This window comes from Cicer arietinum, chromosome 2 (assembly GCF_000331145.2).
Source record: "Cicer arietinum cultivar CDC Frontier isolate Library 1 chromosome 2, Cicar.CDCFrontier_v2.0, whole genome shotgun sequence".
In the NCBI taxonomy this organism is placed as follows: Eukaryota; Viridiplantae; Streptophyta; class Magnoliopsida; order Fabales; family Fabaceae; genus Cicer; species Cicer arietinum.
The window spans coordinates 39,466,622-39,486,329 of record NC_021161.2 but is presented as its reverse complement, the minus strand read 5'-3'; the positions used below and the strand labels follow the sequence as shown (position 1 = coordinate 39,486,329).

The window sequence follows — 19,708 nt, the reverse complement described above, 5'->3', positions numbered from 1 at the left end:
GATCCGCAAAATTTGATGGGTATTATGATTATTGGGCGATATTGATGGTGAATCTTCTTAAGTCTATAGAATATGGGGTCTCGTGGAAAATGGTGTCACTATTGCTTCTTTTTTGGACTACGTTGGAACAACAAAAACTCACTAGTTATAGTAAGTTTAAAGATCTGAAGGTGAACAGTTACGTCTTTCAGACAATCAATCACATTATCATGGAGATAGTTCTCGTTTTGAGATACAACGAAGACCATCTTGCAAAAATTATGAGAAAGCCCTTAAAGTTTGTCATTTTGCAATTTGAGAAATAGACTTGGCATGTGTAATTTGTAATTGCTAAATTTTTTGTGATTTTTCAATTAAGAGGAAGATATATTAGGAGTTAGTTTGTTGTATATAGTATTACTTAAAAGTAAAAGTCATACTTGGAGTCATTGAGTTGTAATTGGCCTCTATAAGGCACACATTGAGTATGAAATAAACAAGGATGACATTTTACTTACCAGATTGATAGAATTTAGGGTTTGTATAGCATATATAGAGCACATAAATAAATTTTGGCTAATGCACCATACATTTTTAGTCGTTGAATTTGTTAAATTTCTAATAGACAAATGTGATTAAAGACAAAGTATTTATGTATATAGTTATTGATATGACAAACCTAATCCTTATATCTCTATTTAACATATTGATGAAATTGAAACGACAAGTAATTAGCACAATAAAATAGTAAGTGCATATTTCGTATCATAGTAGGTTTGTTGTAATTACAACAACCACATAGTTTTAGAACAATCATGATTACTCTAACCTAATACCAAACATACACTAAATAGTTTGGCTGGAATTGGATCAACCTTTTTAGGTGTTGTCAGATGGTTTTCATTTGAGTTATATAAAAAATATTTGTAAAAGTCATTTGATGAAAACATTAATGTAAAATAGATAGGGATTTCCCTAAAATCAACCAAGTATTTCACTACTTATATCACTTATGATAATGAGCATCAAATGTTCTTTTTTTCTTTTAAGTTTCTTTTATCTTTTTGGTTTGTTTATCAAAGTTATCTACACACTTCAACAACCGTCAAAAGAATAAATTGCTCTCTTAGACTTGTTATCATCGAAACAACAAATGTTACACTATAATTCTTATAATAGAGTGTGTAATTCATGTAATATTATTGTAGTTAAAATTTGAGTGATTGATTTCATATTGACTAGTAATGAATCAAAGGAATGATAGATAAAAGAGCCAATTCAATATCAATTTTTATTTTATTTTATAGTCTAACCCTTAGTTTATTGTTGCTTTGAGTGTTATATCAGACTCTCCAACAAATATTAATCCTATAATAGAAGATCTAAGACACCTCACATAGATGCTTATATAAACTTTCATCTCTTTAATTGATTGTATTTTAGTTTTTCTCTACTTATTTATGTTTTATGTTGATGTTGTTTCAGTCCATTCCACAACTAAATATAACTTTCTTTTGAAAAAAAACAAAAATATAATCTTATCGCAATCTTGGTGTTTTATTACCTTTTTTCTTATGAAAGGAACGTTGTGTGAACACTGATTAGTGTTTGGGTGGTCCAGTTTAGGGCGAATTAATCTCATAGTGATAGATACTCTTATATTTGAAGAAAAAAAACTGTGTTTCGAACTACAATAACCACTCCAATCTCAAACACAAAAAGCAATGTGTATTACATTTTTTAGCCCAGACAAGAGGAAAGCTATACAAGACAATGTTGTCTTCTTTATATGCCATTCTTGTATATATGTACTAACTAGGCTTCAGTGCCTCCTAATTCAAAATTGTAATTTTAGACATGTTTCGATTCTCTTGTGAAAAAAACGTAATTATAGATACATAAAATTTATTGATACGTCTGAGCAATTTCAAGTACAATTATTTCTGAATCTAAAATTTATTTTAATTTGAAATTATGATATGTAATATTAGTTTTCAAATGTTATTTTAAACTTTATATTTATTATTTTCACCTCCACATAACCGAGTGCACACCAAGTCTTTGTTCCTACTTATTTACCAAATTATCTTCACATATAATAAAACTGAGGAAATCTTAAATTACATAGAGACAACTTTATTTTATAGACACTCATATCATAGGTACAAAAATCACAATTTAGCGATTTTACCCTTAATTTTAATAAGCCGTGATTTGTCATAATGTACATATACATTTGGTTTAGTAAAATCAAGTTATAAACTAATCAATAGCTGAAAAACTGATTGATAGTTGAAAAATTAATTAATTAAAATTAAAGTATTTGGTAAATTTATTTTTTAACAATATAAAATAACATAAAAAGATATAATTATTTAATTTAAAATAACAAAAATTGTGACATAAAATGACATAATTATTTCATTTAATTTTCTTTTTGTTACATCATTTACTTTTATTAATTTATTATAATACAAATATAAATTTGAAAAAATTTTCTAAAAATTTAGCAAGCTAAATAAAAATCGTAAAAACAATGTAATTCATTTACTGTTTACAATTTGACATAAAAAATGAATTTAATTTTATCATAATAATAAATTAGAAGATGAAGAAATAATAATAAATATGACAATACATACCTTAATCAATTTCTTGTTAGATGAATTTTTTTTTGAGTTATTTTAAAAATAAATTAAATAAACCGAGGACACTTTAATTAAAGATATAATAAAAATAAAATAATAAAATTATAAATAAAAAAAATATAAAAAACTGTAACCTTAAATGCTATTTAAAATAACATATCAGAATAAATTATAAATTGATGAAAAAAATTTGTTTACCGAACATCTATTTTTTAGTCCAACAAATTTATAAACTAGTTTAATAAACTATAAATTGAGTTATTAGTGCTACCAAACTGTGTCATAATATCATCTTTAATTTTTTAATTGAATGCACAACATGTTGACGAGAAAGCATAGGACGGCTTGTTTGGGGTCGCCCTCAGTGTACAATACAGTAGAAGTAAATGAGGATGCTTAGAGGGAATGAATTATCTAAAGTCAAATTTTTATTTGAATTCTATCAATATAAAATCTCTTACCTTGCAAACTCTGTTTCCGTCTTTTTTATATTTAATTTAATTATATTCTCTTCCTCTATTTTTATTTATTTATTAAGTGCTGATATTTCACTTACAAATATATTATCATGAGTGAATCCAAACCTATAACGTGAATGAGCTTGAATTAGCTAGAGAGGAGTAAGGAGTTGCAGAGGTGTAGATTTTGGAGACAATTTCAAGAGGGAGAGTTAGAACAATTGGAGCATCTTTAATGAGTTTTCTTAAAGAAATATTTCTTTCGAAATAAATTATAAGCAAAACTAATCCAATTAAGCATATTAAAAAATATTATTTAATCTATATAATTCCAATAAAAAAATAAATTTATTGTCTAAATTACCCTCAATAATTATTAAATTAAAAAAATATAAAAAATTATGTTTAATGTTATCATTAAATAACATAAAAGTTATTGATTTTTGTTTATATTTTATTCCAGAAGAAATAATTTTACTTCTCGTATATGTTTTTGTAGAATTTTACTTTGAACTTAATGTGATGTCTAGTAATAAAAACTCAACATCAAGAACTTAAAATTAGCAAAATTTGAGAAAAATTTGAGAAATGCGCCTATCAACCACCATAATAACCAATCTAGCACAATTTAATGAGAGATTCTTAGGGAATTTTTAATTAGTGATTAAGATAGTTTATATTAATGAATGTACAATACAAATTGATAAAGTGTACTCTATTTATATTTTCATTTGTTTCTTGATACACTGAAATATTTTGTCCATAACAATTTAACCACAAATGCAGCAGCATAACAGAGATTTGTGTGCTGTACTAGTGATTAGAAAATCGAAATTGGACTAGAAGCCTAACATGCTTGTAAGGTTCGCCTTTGCGGTTACACAAACGAACAGAGCGAATTCCTTCTCTTAACTCTGATACAGGTAAACATGTTTGTCCAGCAAAATCATGTTGTCCAGAAAAGTCACGCTCAATAACTTTGATGTGCAATAGTGCCAATTCTGGACAAGTTAATGGAAAGTTAAGCTCTTCAATCCAAACTGGGACCCACTCGTCTTCAATTGTCCTAGTTACTTTGGTGTCTATATCAGCTGGGACACCATGAATACCAACCTGCAGATGGATACATACAATTTACATGTTTATGGGGTTTACTCACTTTATTTGTGTAGAGCAAATGATAATTTTTTGTATTTGAAAGAAACAAAAAATAGCACATCAAAACAATGTTTTCACAATTAGGCATATCAACGTGTCATTTGTTTGAAAGTGTGTTTATAATACATTTTTCACTTTTGCTTCCCACACCTCTCAATTTACTTCCCACGCCTTTTAAATTTTTTGTAAACCCTGAATACCCAAACTACCCTTCTCTCTTTATTCAATTAACTCATCATTTCTAACTTCATCATCTTCATCTTCATTAATCTAATACCTTCATCTTCGTTAACCTAACACCTTCATCTTCAATCATCTACGTTCTTGAATCAAGTAAGCAATCTTCAATCATTTTCAACCCTAAACCCAATATAATCTTCAATCAAGTAAGCAATTGTTGTTTTTCGTTTTCGGGTTGTTGTTATTGAATGTTTATCAACGTTTTTTTTTTGAATGGTTTAGGGTTTTTTGAATGATTGTTTTTGAATGTTCATCAATGGTTGTTTTTTGAATGGTTGTTCCAAATTTTATCACTTTTACATGAACTGGTATGACTGAGATTTTTCAAATTCTTACCTATACGTGAACTGAGTTCACATACGTGAATTCAATTCACATGTTTGCTACGTGAATTGAGTTCACGTACACCTACGTTATCTCAGTTCACCTAGTTCATATGAAATTTTAAAACTCCATCTTAATTCATATAAGTTTAGGTAAACTCAATTTTATCAGATACGTGAATTCATTTCAGTAAACGTATGTGACTCGTACGAAACCCATATTTTGAAAAAAAATTTAAGCTACAAAACCCAACAAAATACATACCTAGTTGATTTGAGTCACTATAATGATAAAGATGATGAAAATGATGAAGATGTTGAAAATGATTGAAGATGAAATGTATCAAAATGATTCAAGAATATTGAAAATGTTAGGTTAATGAAGATGAAGATGATGAAGATAGAAATCAAGGGTTAAGTGAATAAAGAGGGAAGGGTAGTTTGGGTTTACAAAAAAATTGAGGGGCGTGGGAAGTAAAATGAGGGGTGTGGGAAGCAAAAGTGTACATTTTTTAGCACAAAAATTGTAACATTAGTTGACAAGAAGACATTGGAACAACTCAGTGGACTATTTAACTTATTTTCATGTTATATTAGACAGCTTTTTCGCCTTTGAAAAAAAAAGACAGCTTTTTGTTCACATAAGTTATTTGCTTGTTAACACTTATTTCCTTTTTTATTATAAAAATTTGTACATAAATTCTTATACAATAAGTTTATATAATAATTAACAGTTTTAAACCATATTTGGTAAAAATAACAACACACTCCTACTAAAAATCAAGGTTACATTTTGAAGTTAAATCTTCCTAATCATGATCAAAAGTCTAATTACCTGTACGCGGAAATCAGGTGGAGAATAAAAATCGAAGTGTGTTTGGCCGAATTCGGATTGCCACCCCTCACCCATGTATACCAAAACCTGTTTTCTCATCATATTTAAATTAAAGATGGATAAGTATATAAAGCAAGATGGAAGTTAATTTTTGTAGATTCATTTTCAAATTTGAACTATAAATAACCACATTCCTTTTACCTGCAGAGTTTTCTGGATTGGTCGGTTCACTCTAGAATCATAGATCTCACTATTGTTCAATAAGATGTCTGGTTTCTTAACATACCCACAACCACCATTGGCTTTGAACATTCCTTCCATATACCAAAGAAAATGTCCATGTCCCTTTAAGGAAATAAATAAGATATTCATATAACCATTTTTTTATTTAGCAAATGCTAACAAGTGTCCTAAGTGCACTTGTTAAGGATCTAAAAATATTAATATCATATTGAAAGTGTATTAGAAGTTGTGTAATCAATTTTTAAAAGTTCAAATTTTATTCTTTCCAATGCAAAATTTCTATTTCTTAATTCCTTAACAAGTCCCATTTTATTTCTATTCCCAATACTAGCAATTGTTAAAAATGAAGAGAAGAGTTCAATGGGAATTTCAAGTTCTTAACTATACTGATAAAGATCCCATGCTAGATTATATGAATGTACAGAAAACAATGATGGAAAATATGGGAATTTGAAATTAGGATGTGTTATTATTATGAAAATAATTTTCTTAAAATATTTAGAGGATGCAAGTTGTTGTAATTGGACGATTTTAATGTTGTTTATCATCCTACTCTACATTATTCTTCATTCTATAACACCTTCACTTACTAGTTCTTTATTGGATCTTTCGTCTCTGTTATATTTATAGTTTTGGGTTATTGTTATGTTTTTATCCTTAAATCATTTGGAGATTATTACTTCCTTCAGCTTTTTATATTTTAATTTGACCCTTTTAGAAGTTATTAAAAAACCAAATGGAAGATCTTTATAAGAGTAGCATAGCAAGGCGTCAATACATATTTTCTCTTTCTCTTCTCTCAACTATCAAATAGATGGAAAGTGAAATCTAACCTGCATATTAAATGCTACCATTTGAGCTCCGTGCATCCATCCAGTCATAGGATCATAATTGGAGGAGTCCATGCGTGAACCCTTTGGGTATACTCTAAGCAAATTATTCTGGGTGAACCTAAAGCATGGAATGGAACAATATCCATTGTTGTAACAGTTAACAATATGGTAAATGAAAATAGAGCAGCATGTAAAAGTAGCCAAAAAATTCTTGCATAGATGGTAGGCACATTTTAACATGATGGTGCACAACATATATTAACCCTCAATTCATGTTCCAGTCTTATCTTGGACCCTTGCATATCATAACTTAGAGAAGATGTTTATGATACGAAGAGTCCAAGATAAGAGAGTGCGATATAGATCAATTGGAGGGTCAATAACTATGGTGCACACCATTGTCTATTTAAGATGATGGTCTATGTTAAAATTCGCCTATCTTAGTAAGAATTGAAATCACCTGACAATATCAGTTCCACGAGTTCTGGCGATATCTTCAAGAACTTGCTCACTCAAGCTAAGACGCCTAACTTGATCATGATCCAACAGCCAGTGTTCTACCTTACCTTTTGGCTTCCAAGCATGAATAGAAATCAAATTCCTATATTCAAGAGACTCCTCCTCCTCACTCTCGCCATCCGACTCATCCTAATTAATCACAAAAAAACAAAAAGGCTAATTAAGTTGTTTAGAAACCTTAGCTGATTCAAGATATAAGAAAAATGAAATCAAATTATAATCACCTCATCATTGACTCTAGATCTGTCATCTTTGTCCTCAAGCCACTCAACTTCTTCCTCTTGTACCTTCTGGCCTTGATTTTCAGGAGACTCTGGTGGTTTAGTTGAAATTAGAATTTTTCCCTTCAACGATTCTGGAGAAGGGAATTTCTTCATTTGATGTGAATAATCAGGGCGAAACAACATATCTCCAAATATATCATCCACCATCTGCATTCAAAAAAATTTTCAATAAAAAAAATGTTACTTACATTTAAAACTATGATAGTGGCCTAATTCATTCAATGAGTTCTACCAACTTTGGCCACTTTGCGTTGAAGAGGTGGAGTTATATGATCTTCAAAAGTTATTATAAGAGGATAATCAGAGGCTTCAAATGCATTGTCCCTAATGGCATTCAAACAATCTCTGAGTTTTACTGAAGAAGTCAGAGTCCTACAAATCAAACAATAAGTCAATTAGTTTGAGTTATATATAATATATAACACTTAAAGTTGCAATGCACACAAAATTAACAAAGTACAGATACACGTTTAGGACCTAGGACCAAAACAAGTGGATCAATTAATTTAAGTGCAGAAAGTCATTTTGTTATTGGAAAATTGTAGGAAATTGTTCAGCCCCTTGTATTGCTACTAGCAGGCATTTGAAAGAATTACCTGGGTATATTTTACGATATTTTTTGTTCGACATAAGTGTTTGATTTTTAATGAAAATAGCTTATAATCACCTGTTTTAATCATTGACCTGGGTGTTTAAACTGGGAGATCATTAAACTATTGACAAGTATAAGAAAATTACCTCCACATAGTAGTTAATAGCAGTCCATTCATATTATTACTGCTACCTCCACACATTATTTAATTTATACATTTAGCTTAATATTACTTCCTTATACTAAAAGTTTGTATTATTCTCAATATAATATGGTAATGAAAACTAAATCCATACCCTCCATGACGAACGTCCACGTCATCTTCTCTGGAATTTGGCCACAAATCCAGCTCAATGACTCTAACTCCTTTTTTCAGAGCCTTTATTATTGGGGTGGTACTACTTTCACTGCTAAATTGATTTCCAGTTAAGTAGGAGTTATGGCCTGTGTACAAGAAATAATGAGCCAATGGAGAATTCATGTCATGGTGCACCTGAGGATAAAATACACCAAAAATTAAAAAGGTATTTGTAAGGGTTAATGTTTTTGTAGAACCAAAAAATATATACAACTTTGGCAAATCATGCCTTTGGCACCCTGATGATATTTTGCAACTTTGTGGTGAGAAATTATTTTATGACCGTTTGATATTAAGGTGTTCAACGTTGGACATTCAAGATTAGTAATTGGTTTGACGGTGTATATAATTTGTAGAAAAACTATTTAAAAACTGAGTAGAGAAAACTCGTACTCAGTTTTTTGGTTGATATGAGAAAAATGTTTGCATATGTGAGGAAATAGTATGAACGGAGTCTCTCTTAAATATATATAATTTGGACAAATATTATGAAATAATAATGTGACGTTATGAAATAATAATGTGGGATTAATTTGAAATATTTTGAATAAATGAAATAATATTTAAATAGGAGATATAGTATAAAATAGTGGATGGTATATAGAATTTGTAGAAAAAAACTATTTAGAAACTGAGTAGAAGAAATTTGTACAGGTAAGCTTATTGGCTCACGTGAAAAATATTTGCATACGTGGGGAAATACGTGAAGAAATAGTATGAGGTGATAGCGAAATATCTTTTAAACATATATAATAAATAATAGATAGAATTAGTATGCCACTTCGACAAAATATGTACTATTAATATAGTTTAGTTGATATAGAAAAACGAGAGATTATTTATTTATATTCTCATATTATAGAGACAATTTTTTTAAATGATTAAAATCAAAATTTACTCAAAAGTTACAAATAATCCGAACTTATTTTATAGTGAGAGTAAAAAAATTTTTGTATTAAAATTGATTATTTTTTTAAAACAACCAATATTATGTTAATATTATTAATAATTATTAGAATTATAGGATTGAAATTGATTCCCTTAAAGATGTATTAGTGTTACATTGATTTATTTCTTGTTTTTACAAAAGTGTAACATTTATTTTAGTTGTTATATAATAGACAAAATTACTTTTGACTTTTTACTGAATCAATTCAATAAAAAGTAATTTTTGTCGCTTTACAACCAAAAACACAAAAAGTGTTGTGAAAGGCGATTGCTTCTTATAAAAATATTACCTGATCACGTAGGGGGCCATTAAGGTCTCCCAAGAGATAACGGAAGAAAGCATCAAAATGAAGACCTCTCCTTTGAAATATATTGAGATGTCTAAGACTGTGGAAAACGGCTTGAGCATGTTTCTTGGTATCATCACCCCTCTCTTCACCTTGAAAATGAACTAAAAAATTGTACAATTCATCCATGTTCATGGTACCATTCTGTGTATACGTATCAAATATATTGTTGATTTCTTCTGGAGGTTCAGCCACCTTAAGCCTAAACATTCTCTTGAAACAAAAACATACTTTGAAGTGTTCTTTTATCGATTTGTTCCTAGAGGCCTGTCTAAAACCAAGTTTGGTTGCCATTATTTTGTGTTGTTTGATTAATGATGTCTGTTTAGAGGGAGACAACACTTAGAGATAATAAATTGTGAAGGATATGTCCTATTAAAGGGATTATTACTCTCTCCTCCCTCCCTTCTATAAATGTCACATTTGAGAAAAAAAGTAGTTTTAAAATGAGTGTTATTTTTAATTTTTAATATAATATTAATTACTCTTTTCAGAATAAAAGTATAAATAAAAAAGAAACATACTAAATTTTTATTCGGATACATAACATTTCAATTATTATCTTTATTTATATTTCTAGAGTAATATTTTTGTCCTTCTAATTATTACGATATGTATCACTTCCAAGTCAATTGTATTTATGATATGTTAAATACATTAATATATTAGATATAATTAATTTAATAAAATTAGTATTTCTTTGATTTATAATTATTTATTAATTTGGGTAAAATAATCAAATATGGCACTCATAACAGTGGAGGAGTATTAAAAGTGGCTTGCAGCCCAAGTGAGAATTTATACTATCACAATGTTGACAAGGAAGGTGAATAGAAAGCTAAAAGTAAAATGTTTTGTTAACTTTATCTATGTAAAGAAGAAAGAGATTGCTTGAGTTTGTCTGTTGTGCTTTTTATTGATGTTACAGTTCAATGAGGAATAACTCAGGTAACTGATTTCAATCCCTTAGATGAAAGTATCATCAGATAATAATCAACATAAAGTTAGGAATATTCAGTGTGATGTGTTGGTAAAGCTAAGTGGAACAGAAGCATTCATGTTGAGTGGAAAGGATAAAAAGGTATGTGAAATATAAGGTAAGAAATTGGATGCATCCTTTTACTAGTGACAAGATAATTATTAAAAAAAGGAAATGAATTGTAGCAGTCTATATAAAACCTGAGCATGGCTTGAAGGGTTATAGGCATTAGAAATTCCATGAAGAGCTAGAACTAAAAGTACTTTGAATTAACTTCTAACATATTATTTTTCAAATAAATTATTTTGCAGATATTAATTATTTCAGCTTATTAGAGAAACTATTGATAAGAATATTGATAATTATTGCAAGATCATTTCAGCTTTTTGTTTACTACAAGTACTTGTGGAAAAACTTATCCTAATTGACCTACAAGATATTAAAACATGATCCAAAAACTTACTGCAAAAAAATTTGAGACATGATGTCTTTCCTAACCATATATTACTGTTTTTTATTTACTTACATAATCAAGTGAACAAGTTACAGAGCATATACATATTTTGAAAGTTTAAGCCAAATCCAGATGATTCAAACCCAAACAACCAAAAGCAACGTTTGACATGGAAAACAAGTTACAACATTCTTCTTCACAACAAAAGAAACATACACCAAGTACAGAAAAAACAGCTTAAATAAAATCGAATCGCATAAGAAGCCTAACTGAATTGTACTTCTCTCCTTTTCGGTCGAAGAGTGGAACTGCGCGGATCCCTTGTTTGAGTTCAGCAATTGGTAAACAAGTTTGGCCAGCAAAATCATCTGTCTCAGACATGTCATATTCATGAACTTCCACTCTGAGCAAAGCAAGTTCAGGGACAGTTAAAGGAAAGGTGAACTCTTCGTCCCATGCAGGTATCCAGTTATCTTCTATTATCTTTGTTTTCTTCATTGTTACATCATCTGGCACTCCAGCTATGCCAACCTGCCACACAAATTTACATGTTAGCACATGCAAGAAGTGTTTACAGTGTGTTTGGATAAACAAATTAATTAAGTGTTTATTAAATAAGTGATTATCTTACAAACACTAATAAGCTACTGCTATAATCAATGAACGAATGTGGTTAAACTATTTTCATATAAATTAAAATTTGTTTTCATGTATGTGATCTCGCAAATCTTATTGAAATACACTGAAAACAACTGATGTACATGTCAAGCTATTTTCAAAAGCTCTCTGAAACAAATAAGACATGATCATATAAGCTGTAAATAAACTTTTCAAAATTTACACTAAGAAGAATCATTCATATTATATCTCCACAACCGGCGTTAAAGAGAAATGATTTCTTGGGACTAACTAATCAAAGTTGTTTAAGTTCAACTGGTAAAAGATTAAGTAGATGTTTGGAGCCGCGGTGGAGATGCTGTAACTGCACGATAGGAACAAAGCTACCAATTGGAGCTTCACGTTGAACGCAAGCGTAAGTGCCCACGAGTGTCAAAACAAGCACAAGCTAAAGCTTTCACAAGTTGGGACAAACACACTATCCTAAGAAAGTTGAGGATGATAAATAAAACAACAACAAAAACAAAAAATCTTACCCTGGCATAAAAATCAGGCGGAGAATATGAGTCAAAATGAGTTTGTTTGAAATCCATACGCCATCCATCACCCACATATATTTTGACCTACCCAGTGAGATGAAATTAAACAGCGTGCAAGAAAAATGTGCATTTTGCTAACTGTTTCATTTTGACAGTAATATCCTTACCTTAAGAGTCTTCTTTACCTGCAACTTATCTTTAGGATTGAATACCTCATTGTTTGGACCTACATTCATTAGAAAGTCTGGCTTTTTTACATAACCACATCCCCCATTGGATCTAAACATTCCATTCATCAACCAAAGATTTTTGCCATATCCCTGTGATCAGAACAAGGTCTTTAAGTCTAATGTATAATAAGTTAATAGAAATTTACCTATTCAAGCAGAATGAGCCAAGATGAATGAACAAGCATTGAACATTCAACATTAATTTAACAATAATGTTACGTAATCATATGTAACATAATAATGTAGCAGTAAATTAAGCATGGATTAATAAAGAAATTTACAGCATACACAAACAGACAAAATTTAATCTTGAAAATTCTAATTAGGAATACTAACTATGCTGTAAAGGGGGGACATGAAACACAAATTGAAAACCTGCATATTGAAGGCAACCATTTGAGCACCATGCATCCATCCAACAAGTGGCTTGTAGTTTGAGGAGGTGACCCGCGTACCCTTCGGATACACCCTCAAAAAGTTCTTCTGGGTGAATCTATCATACAAAATTGAAAGCATTACAATTAGATTTCTAAAGTGTTTCTTGAAAAGTGGATGAGCAATAGTAGATCTGTAGAACAACAATCCTAATTCAAAAGAAAACAGATACGAAAACACAAACAAAGACACACAAGATTGTGCCCACGTCTCAGACTGCAGAACGGCTGCAGTACATTTCTATTATGATTCAAACTTAGGGTTTCAAATTACAACATGTGTTTAAATACTAGTCACCCTGCTCAAGCAACCTGATCCTCTTATCAGTAAACTATAAGCCATACACAATAAAATCATTTGTATACTTAAGGTAGAATAGTATAACTGATATTATTTGATATGAAATCAGATATACTACCTAATAAGATCAGTTCCAAGTGATTCAGCAGCCTTTTCAAGAGCTTGTTCACTTAAGCTAAGGCGTCTCACTTTATCATCTTCAACTTTTAAGGCTTCCTTCAAACTACCCTTAGGTTTTCCAGCATGAATAGCGATTAAACGCTTATATTCACTCTCCTGATTTGTTTCATAGTCTTCATCATTTGATTCCTCATCCTCATTCTGTTGATTTGTATCAAAGTCACCCTGCAACAAAATAGAACATAATCAGCACACAAAAGGAAAAGAACATTAGCTTGAGAAAATAGAGGCTGGTGTAACGTGCAATTCTTAACGCACCTTGTCATCGTTTTTAGTTTTCGCAACATCAGCAACTTCCTTTCCCCAGTCATCATCATCAGAATCCTTTGATTTTGATATCATCAATTGTTTGGAACTCTCCCTCCTCACACTTTCAGATTTTAAGTACTCTTTCGGAGGTTTTGTTGATATCATGATCCTATACTTTAATTCTTCAGGTGAAGGAACATTGGTTAAATTTTCATCGTTTGGACAGAACAGCATATCTTCAAATGTTTGAGTAATCATCTAATATAGAAAAAACAGAATGATATGATTTAATTCCAAATTTTTATTGAACCTTAGTGATTTAATCCTTTCAGATATAACAAATTTAAAATCACCTGAGCAGCTTTTGCTTGAAGTTCTGGTGTAAGATGGTCTTCAAGAGTTATTATGACTGGGTAGGGAGATGCAGAAAAAGCATGATCTTTAATGGATTTCAAACATTTGATCAACTCCACAGGTGTTGTTAATGTCCTAAATTCACATGTGAGCACAGGTTTTAAAGTAGAACATATACAAAAGTTAGTTATTTAGCATGAACTACAACAACAGCCAAGCCTTAAGTAGTGTCGACTGCATTGCTCAAACGATGCCATAATGCTCTATCATATAGCATATCTATTTCCAGCTCATTAATCTCTAGGTCTTTCCTAATAGTTTCTCTTATAGTAATTTAACATGAACTACCAACAAACAATTAGAATCAAAGAGAAAGATTACTAGAACCGGAGATCCTTGTTGGTACATAGATATTAATTCATGTGATTGACATTTTTGTTCCGTCAGTTATTTATAATGGTTCCAAATTGTAGTTGCAGTCGTAATTGCGTTTACATAGCGAACTTTGATATTGTGGTAAGATGCGAACAAATGTGGCTACAATTGTAGTTGTGATATCATTGCGGAGACCACTAAAGGCTTTATACTCCGACTGCAAATGCAATTTAGAACTGCAACTCTTCCACTCTTAAAAGAAGATACACTATCAGAAGCTAAGGTGTTTTTGATAGGGAGACGTAAGATTTGGATTGCCTGCACTCTAATCCACACATTCACGCAGTCAACATGTTCCGGTTGTCGGATAGAGATCGAACGGTACAAATTTCAAGTTATTAAAATAAATCAAAATTTACATTAAAATATGAATTGGTCGATCTCGATCCAACAACCATCAACGTATTGACTGCGTATATATGTGAAATAATTGAACCAACATTTCAAATAAGTGGTAATTTTTCATGCTCATATAATCTTATGAAACACAATAGCTTTGTTGAAAAGGGAAATCAACATAACCGTTTTGCAATCAGGGCCACCTAAGGGCCAAGCAGTCCAAACTAGGGGTTTAAGCCTCAAAATTTTGGATAAAAAAAAGCTTAAAATTTAATTATGAATATTTAATATGACAGATTAATTACAGATGTTCATTTAGTTCAGTTGGTCAAGATAAAGGCCACATATATCTCTTGACCCAAGTTAAAACTTGAATGCAACAAAACTTGATTTTATTTTGATTTTTTTATAAGTCTTATCTTGTGTTATATTCTTTTACTTAAAAAGTCTCACTATTACATTTGCTTTAGGCCTAAGCAATGTGTTCATAAGTAAGAGCATAAATACCTTCCATGTAGAACAAGAATATCATCTTTGGTGGAATTGGGCCATATATCAAGCTCAACAACTCTCACACCTCTATTTAATGCCTTTATAATAGGGATATCACTACAATCACTGCTGAGTTGATTTCCAGTGAGATAGGAGTTATGGCCAGTATATATGAAATAATGGGTCAATGGAGCTGTCATATCCTGATGAACCTGAACTAGACAAGAGAGGTTAACATCACTATAATAGGTTAATACTATCACAATCAAAGTGTTTATTTTCATTCCTGCAAATTAAGAAACGTTGGCTTGTAATTGTAAGTTATACATGGAATGAAGTTTTCTATGCCTTAAAAAACTTTCCTTTTTTACCCAACACAAGTAAAATTGCCAATCAAAGAAAAGAAGATCTATTGAACTTCAAATGGTACAGTGTTCAATCCCACCTTCCATTCTTATTAAATTATAGTAACATATTTTAGAACTTTTTTTTTAAAACTGCAGAGGATCTCAATTCAGATAGCATCATAAATTCAACACAGCACATGAACAAAAAAAATAAAAAATTCTGATAAAGAGGAACAAGAAAATGTCGTAAAATAATGCACCGAGACATAGGTTATGTTTGGATTGACTTGTGAACACCTTATTTGGACTTATTTCTTGACATGGTGTTTAAACAAGCTCATGAAAACAACTAAGACAAACTCTTTTCAACTAACTTAGATAAGCTCCCTAAAGTACATGTTTGGAATGACATCAAATTTGTTGAATTAACAAAAGTGTAGCTTTTTTCAAAATCATAGTAACATAGTGTGATTTCTCCATACCCACCACAAATCCAAACATTCAATGAAATAACTTACGAATACAACTTATAGTTTATGTGAACACTAAAACAAAAAGCAGACATGATACTGACATGTTAGTATTAAAACGACATGAGAAAAGAACTAGATCCAATACATCCAAAAGACGAGACAGGAACATAACAGTGCCATTTGACTAAAAGTAAAACCTTCTAATCAAAAGCAATTAACAATTCCCAATTTCACATTACCTGAGATCTGATGGGAGGATTGAGATCAGTGGAGAAAAGATAATGATGAAAATCATCTAACGTGAGATTATGCCTCGCGAACTTGGTAATGTGATGTCGTTTGTGCAACAAATCCTCAACCAACTTCTGCGGGTTGAGTTGGTCGTTGTCGTTTACTACCTCGCCTTGAACCTCGGTGAGGAAGCGGCAGAGTTGGTCAGGTGTCATGTGGGCCCCACCTTCGGAGTATTTGTTGAAGAGTTCTCGGATTTCGTGGGGCGGTTCTGCCTCCCCTGACTTGAACTTCCTCCGGAAGCAGACGCAGACTCGGTAGCTACCCATGCAATGCAGTTAATCAAAATTAAATTAAATTAAATTAAGGAGTGAATGTGTCTCCCTTTTTCTTCTTCTTGGATCCACAATATACTATCAATAATTAATGAATTTATGCATGTATGGTACAGTTATTGATTAATAAATGTGGCTAATGATTATAATGGAGAAGGAGGCGACGGCTCTCTCTCTGTTTAATGCACTGAGTTTCCACTGGGATATAACAGAGTGATCAATGAAATGAAATGAAAAAAACGCACACATAGCACGATTTTGATGATCTAGTATTTTGCCATGTGAAATTTTGTCAACTGAGAGTATTACTAATCTCCCCTCCTCTCTGCCCTCTCTCTCTCTCTTTTACTCAAAGTCTTCCTTCATTTCTTTATTCGTTTCATTTCTGTATTATTACTGATTTTAAAGTTGGTACGGTACATAGCAATTTTACAAATATTGCTTCTTTTATTTTTTAACGAATATTATCTCTATAACTAGGTAGAACTACTTACTATCAAAATTCCCCTTTTAAGAGATTTAAGAGTGTAGTATTCTCAATTGACAGCTAAATTAGATTAGAATATTATAATACTACTCTTAAGAGCATCTGAAAGTGGTGACAGTCTGACAGATGATAAAATATTATTTTGGTGTAATACGTGATTTTGAGTTTTATAGATTTAATCAAATTGCATAAGCAATTTTAAAAGTGAGTTGTATGGCATTGCAATCCTATTTTTAAATTGAGAGAATATAAAATAAATTTCGATTTTTGATGACTGTCCAATTTTAATCAATCTTAATTAGACACGAATTAAATTTAAATTTAATATTTTAAAATATAAAATAAAAATACATTTTTTTGATATCATCTAAAATATAGTTGCGAACAATGAATAAGGAAAAGTGATTCTAGTAGATACTAAACAAAAATATCATAAATTTAAATTCACCCACTTAAAAATATAAAATGAATTTCTTAAAATTTCAAAATTGAAAATGCTCTAATCACAAAGAATATATAAAAGATGAAAATGCTCTTGTTCTTTATCTAACCTATGCCTCTCTGGCTCTCCACAGTGTACATATATACAATAATATTATTGTACACATAAATATTAAGAAAAGTTAATGTTATGCCACTAGGGTGCTAATAAATTAAAATGTTATCAACCTTATTATAACGAGCTTGTGAATAACGTAATATTAGTTTATAGTATTTCTTTCTTTATTGTTGTTGCTGCATGACTGGCGAATCCAAATTTTTTTTTATCAGTTAAGTTTATTTTTCTTTAAGAAAGCCAACTTTTTTAACCAATCACACCTCAACCTAGAACTGTTACCGGTAAAGATGAGAATAAGATACGTTGAGTTGGGTTTTGTAAATATTACCTAGGACTTATATCGAAAATGTTAGGTCTGAATCATGAATCAGATATATTATTTGTTAATTTCATTGTTAAGGTTTGGTCCAATCTTTTATAAAGTCTAACAAAATTCAAAAAACTATTTGAAAGTCTAATATGGTGGTGAGTTTTTGGTTTTTTATTTTAGAATTTAATTTCAAAAATAAAACATGTTTAGATAAAATAGAGTTGATTGGTTTTTTATTTAATCTCAATAAAATTGGATTGAGTTGATTTTTTTATTTAATCTCAAAACAGTCTTTCTTTAATTTTTTTTTAAAAAAGATAAGTTTTGTAATTCTTGTTGTTGTTTCAAGATTCGTATGTCATTGTCGATAGACATAATCATCACTTCAACAACTATAAACCACCACCACCATTACCGACCATCCACCTCTAGCCACCGTTATCACCAATGACCATCACCAACGCTACCAGTCACCCACCTCTAGCAACCACCACTACCTCCTACCAATGACACCTACCTCCAACCACTACCACCATCTATGACCATCGTCGCCGCCGCCACTGACCACTCGCCTCCAACCACCATCTCTCATCACCGACCACCCACCTTCGACTAGCACCACTATCCACCATCATCGTCATCCACCCACATTTGACAACTGCCACCACCATCTCCGACCACCATCATCATTGACCACCCACCTCTAAAAACTATCATCACATTGACCACTCACCTCCAACCACCACCATCACTTTCTCCAACACTTGCCACCACCCACCTCCAACCACAATTTCCCACCATCGTCCACCATTACAGTCATCGTCGGTCATGTTCAGACCACTAACTCCAACTATCAACTTTCTCTTTTAATCGACGCAGCCACCTTCAATGATCTATCACTACTACAATAATCATTTTCTACAATTTCCACCTTCAATCACTATTACTAAAATTATTAAAATTAAATAAATTATAATTTTATAATAGTAAAAATTTTAATTTAATATTATGTTTATTTTTAACTATTTTGAAGTGTCAATATTGTTTTATATCCAGTGAATTCATATGAGACATGGTAAAGAGACTGATTAAATTTAACTAAAATAAAAACTAAATCTCAACTAAGAATTGAAATTCATAACTAAAAATTAAAATCTGTAATTGAAAACTCAAAACTAAAATTGAAAAAATCAAAACAAAAATGCTTTTAGTTTTAATTTAAGAACAGAAAACCAAAAACCATCCTAAACGAGACTTAATATTTTATAAAAGTCTATACTACTGCGTAGATTTTTATAAATAGACGAACAAGTTAACATGTCAATGAATTTAAGTCTATTTTAATATCTAACATGAATTTTTAACTATTCTATGATAAACTCTTTTAGAAAGAATCTAGCAATATTAGGATTCTAAATTAGAGAGAAAATTAATTAACAAAATGAAAGCATTTTTCCTCCTTCATTTGTTCCCAAATGGAACAATACACTTAATATATACTATTCTAAATAAATCCTAAGCATCCAAGTGTTATAATCTATAGGACCTAAGAACATTCTAGAAACCTAATAACTTAAAATAACTATTAATATATCTA

General features: G+C 30.6%; 2 protein-coding genes across 2 annotated transcripts; both read right to left on the bottom strand.

The window, feature by feature from the left end:
* Positions 1 to 3,785: 3,785 nt before the first annotated feature.
* Positions 3,786 to 10,170, bottom strand: LOC101502929 (phosphoinositide phospholipase C 1-like). The gene is made up of 9 exons (XM_004490544.4): positions 9,709 to 10,170; positions 8,409 to 8,605; positions 7,757 to 7,892; positions 7,461 to 7,667; positions 7,178 to 7,365; positions 6,718 to 6,835; positions 5,843 to 5,986; positions 5,642 to 5,728; positions 3,786 to 4,198 (listed from the first exon to the last, which is right to left on the bottom strand). The coding sequence occupies exons 1-9, from the start codon at positions 10,057 to 10,059 to the stop codon at positions 3,899 to 3,901; spliced, it is 1,728 nt and encodes a 575-aa protein (XP_004490601.1). The 5' UTR covers positions 10,060 to 10,170; the 3' UTR covers positions 3,786 to 3,898.
* Positions 10,171 to 11,229: 1,059 nt separating this feature from the next.
* On the bottom strand, positions 11,230 to 17,154 carry LOC101502612 (phosphoinositide phospholipase C 4-like). The gene is made up of 9 exons (XM_004490543.4): positions 16,429 to 17,154; positions 15,385 to 15,581; positions 14,103 to 14,238; positions 13,759 to 14,007; positions 13,439 to 13,665; positions 12,961 to 13,078; positions 12,523 to 12,675; positions 12,353 to 12,439; positions 11,230 to 11,729 (listed from the first exon to the last, which is right to left on the bottom strand). The coding sequence occupies exons 1-9, from the start codon at positions 16,747 to 16,749 to the stop codon at positions 11,436 to 11,438; spliced, it is 1,782 nt and encodes a 593-aa protein (XP_004490600.1). The 5' UTR covers positions 16,750 to 17,154; the 3' UTR covers positions 11,230 to 11,435.
* Between the last annotated feature and the right edge of the window lie 2,554 nt (positions 17,155 to 19,708).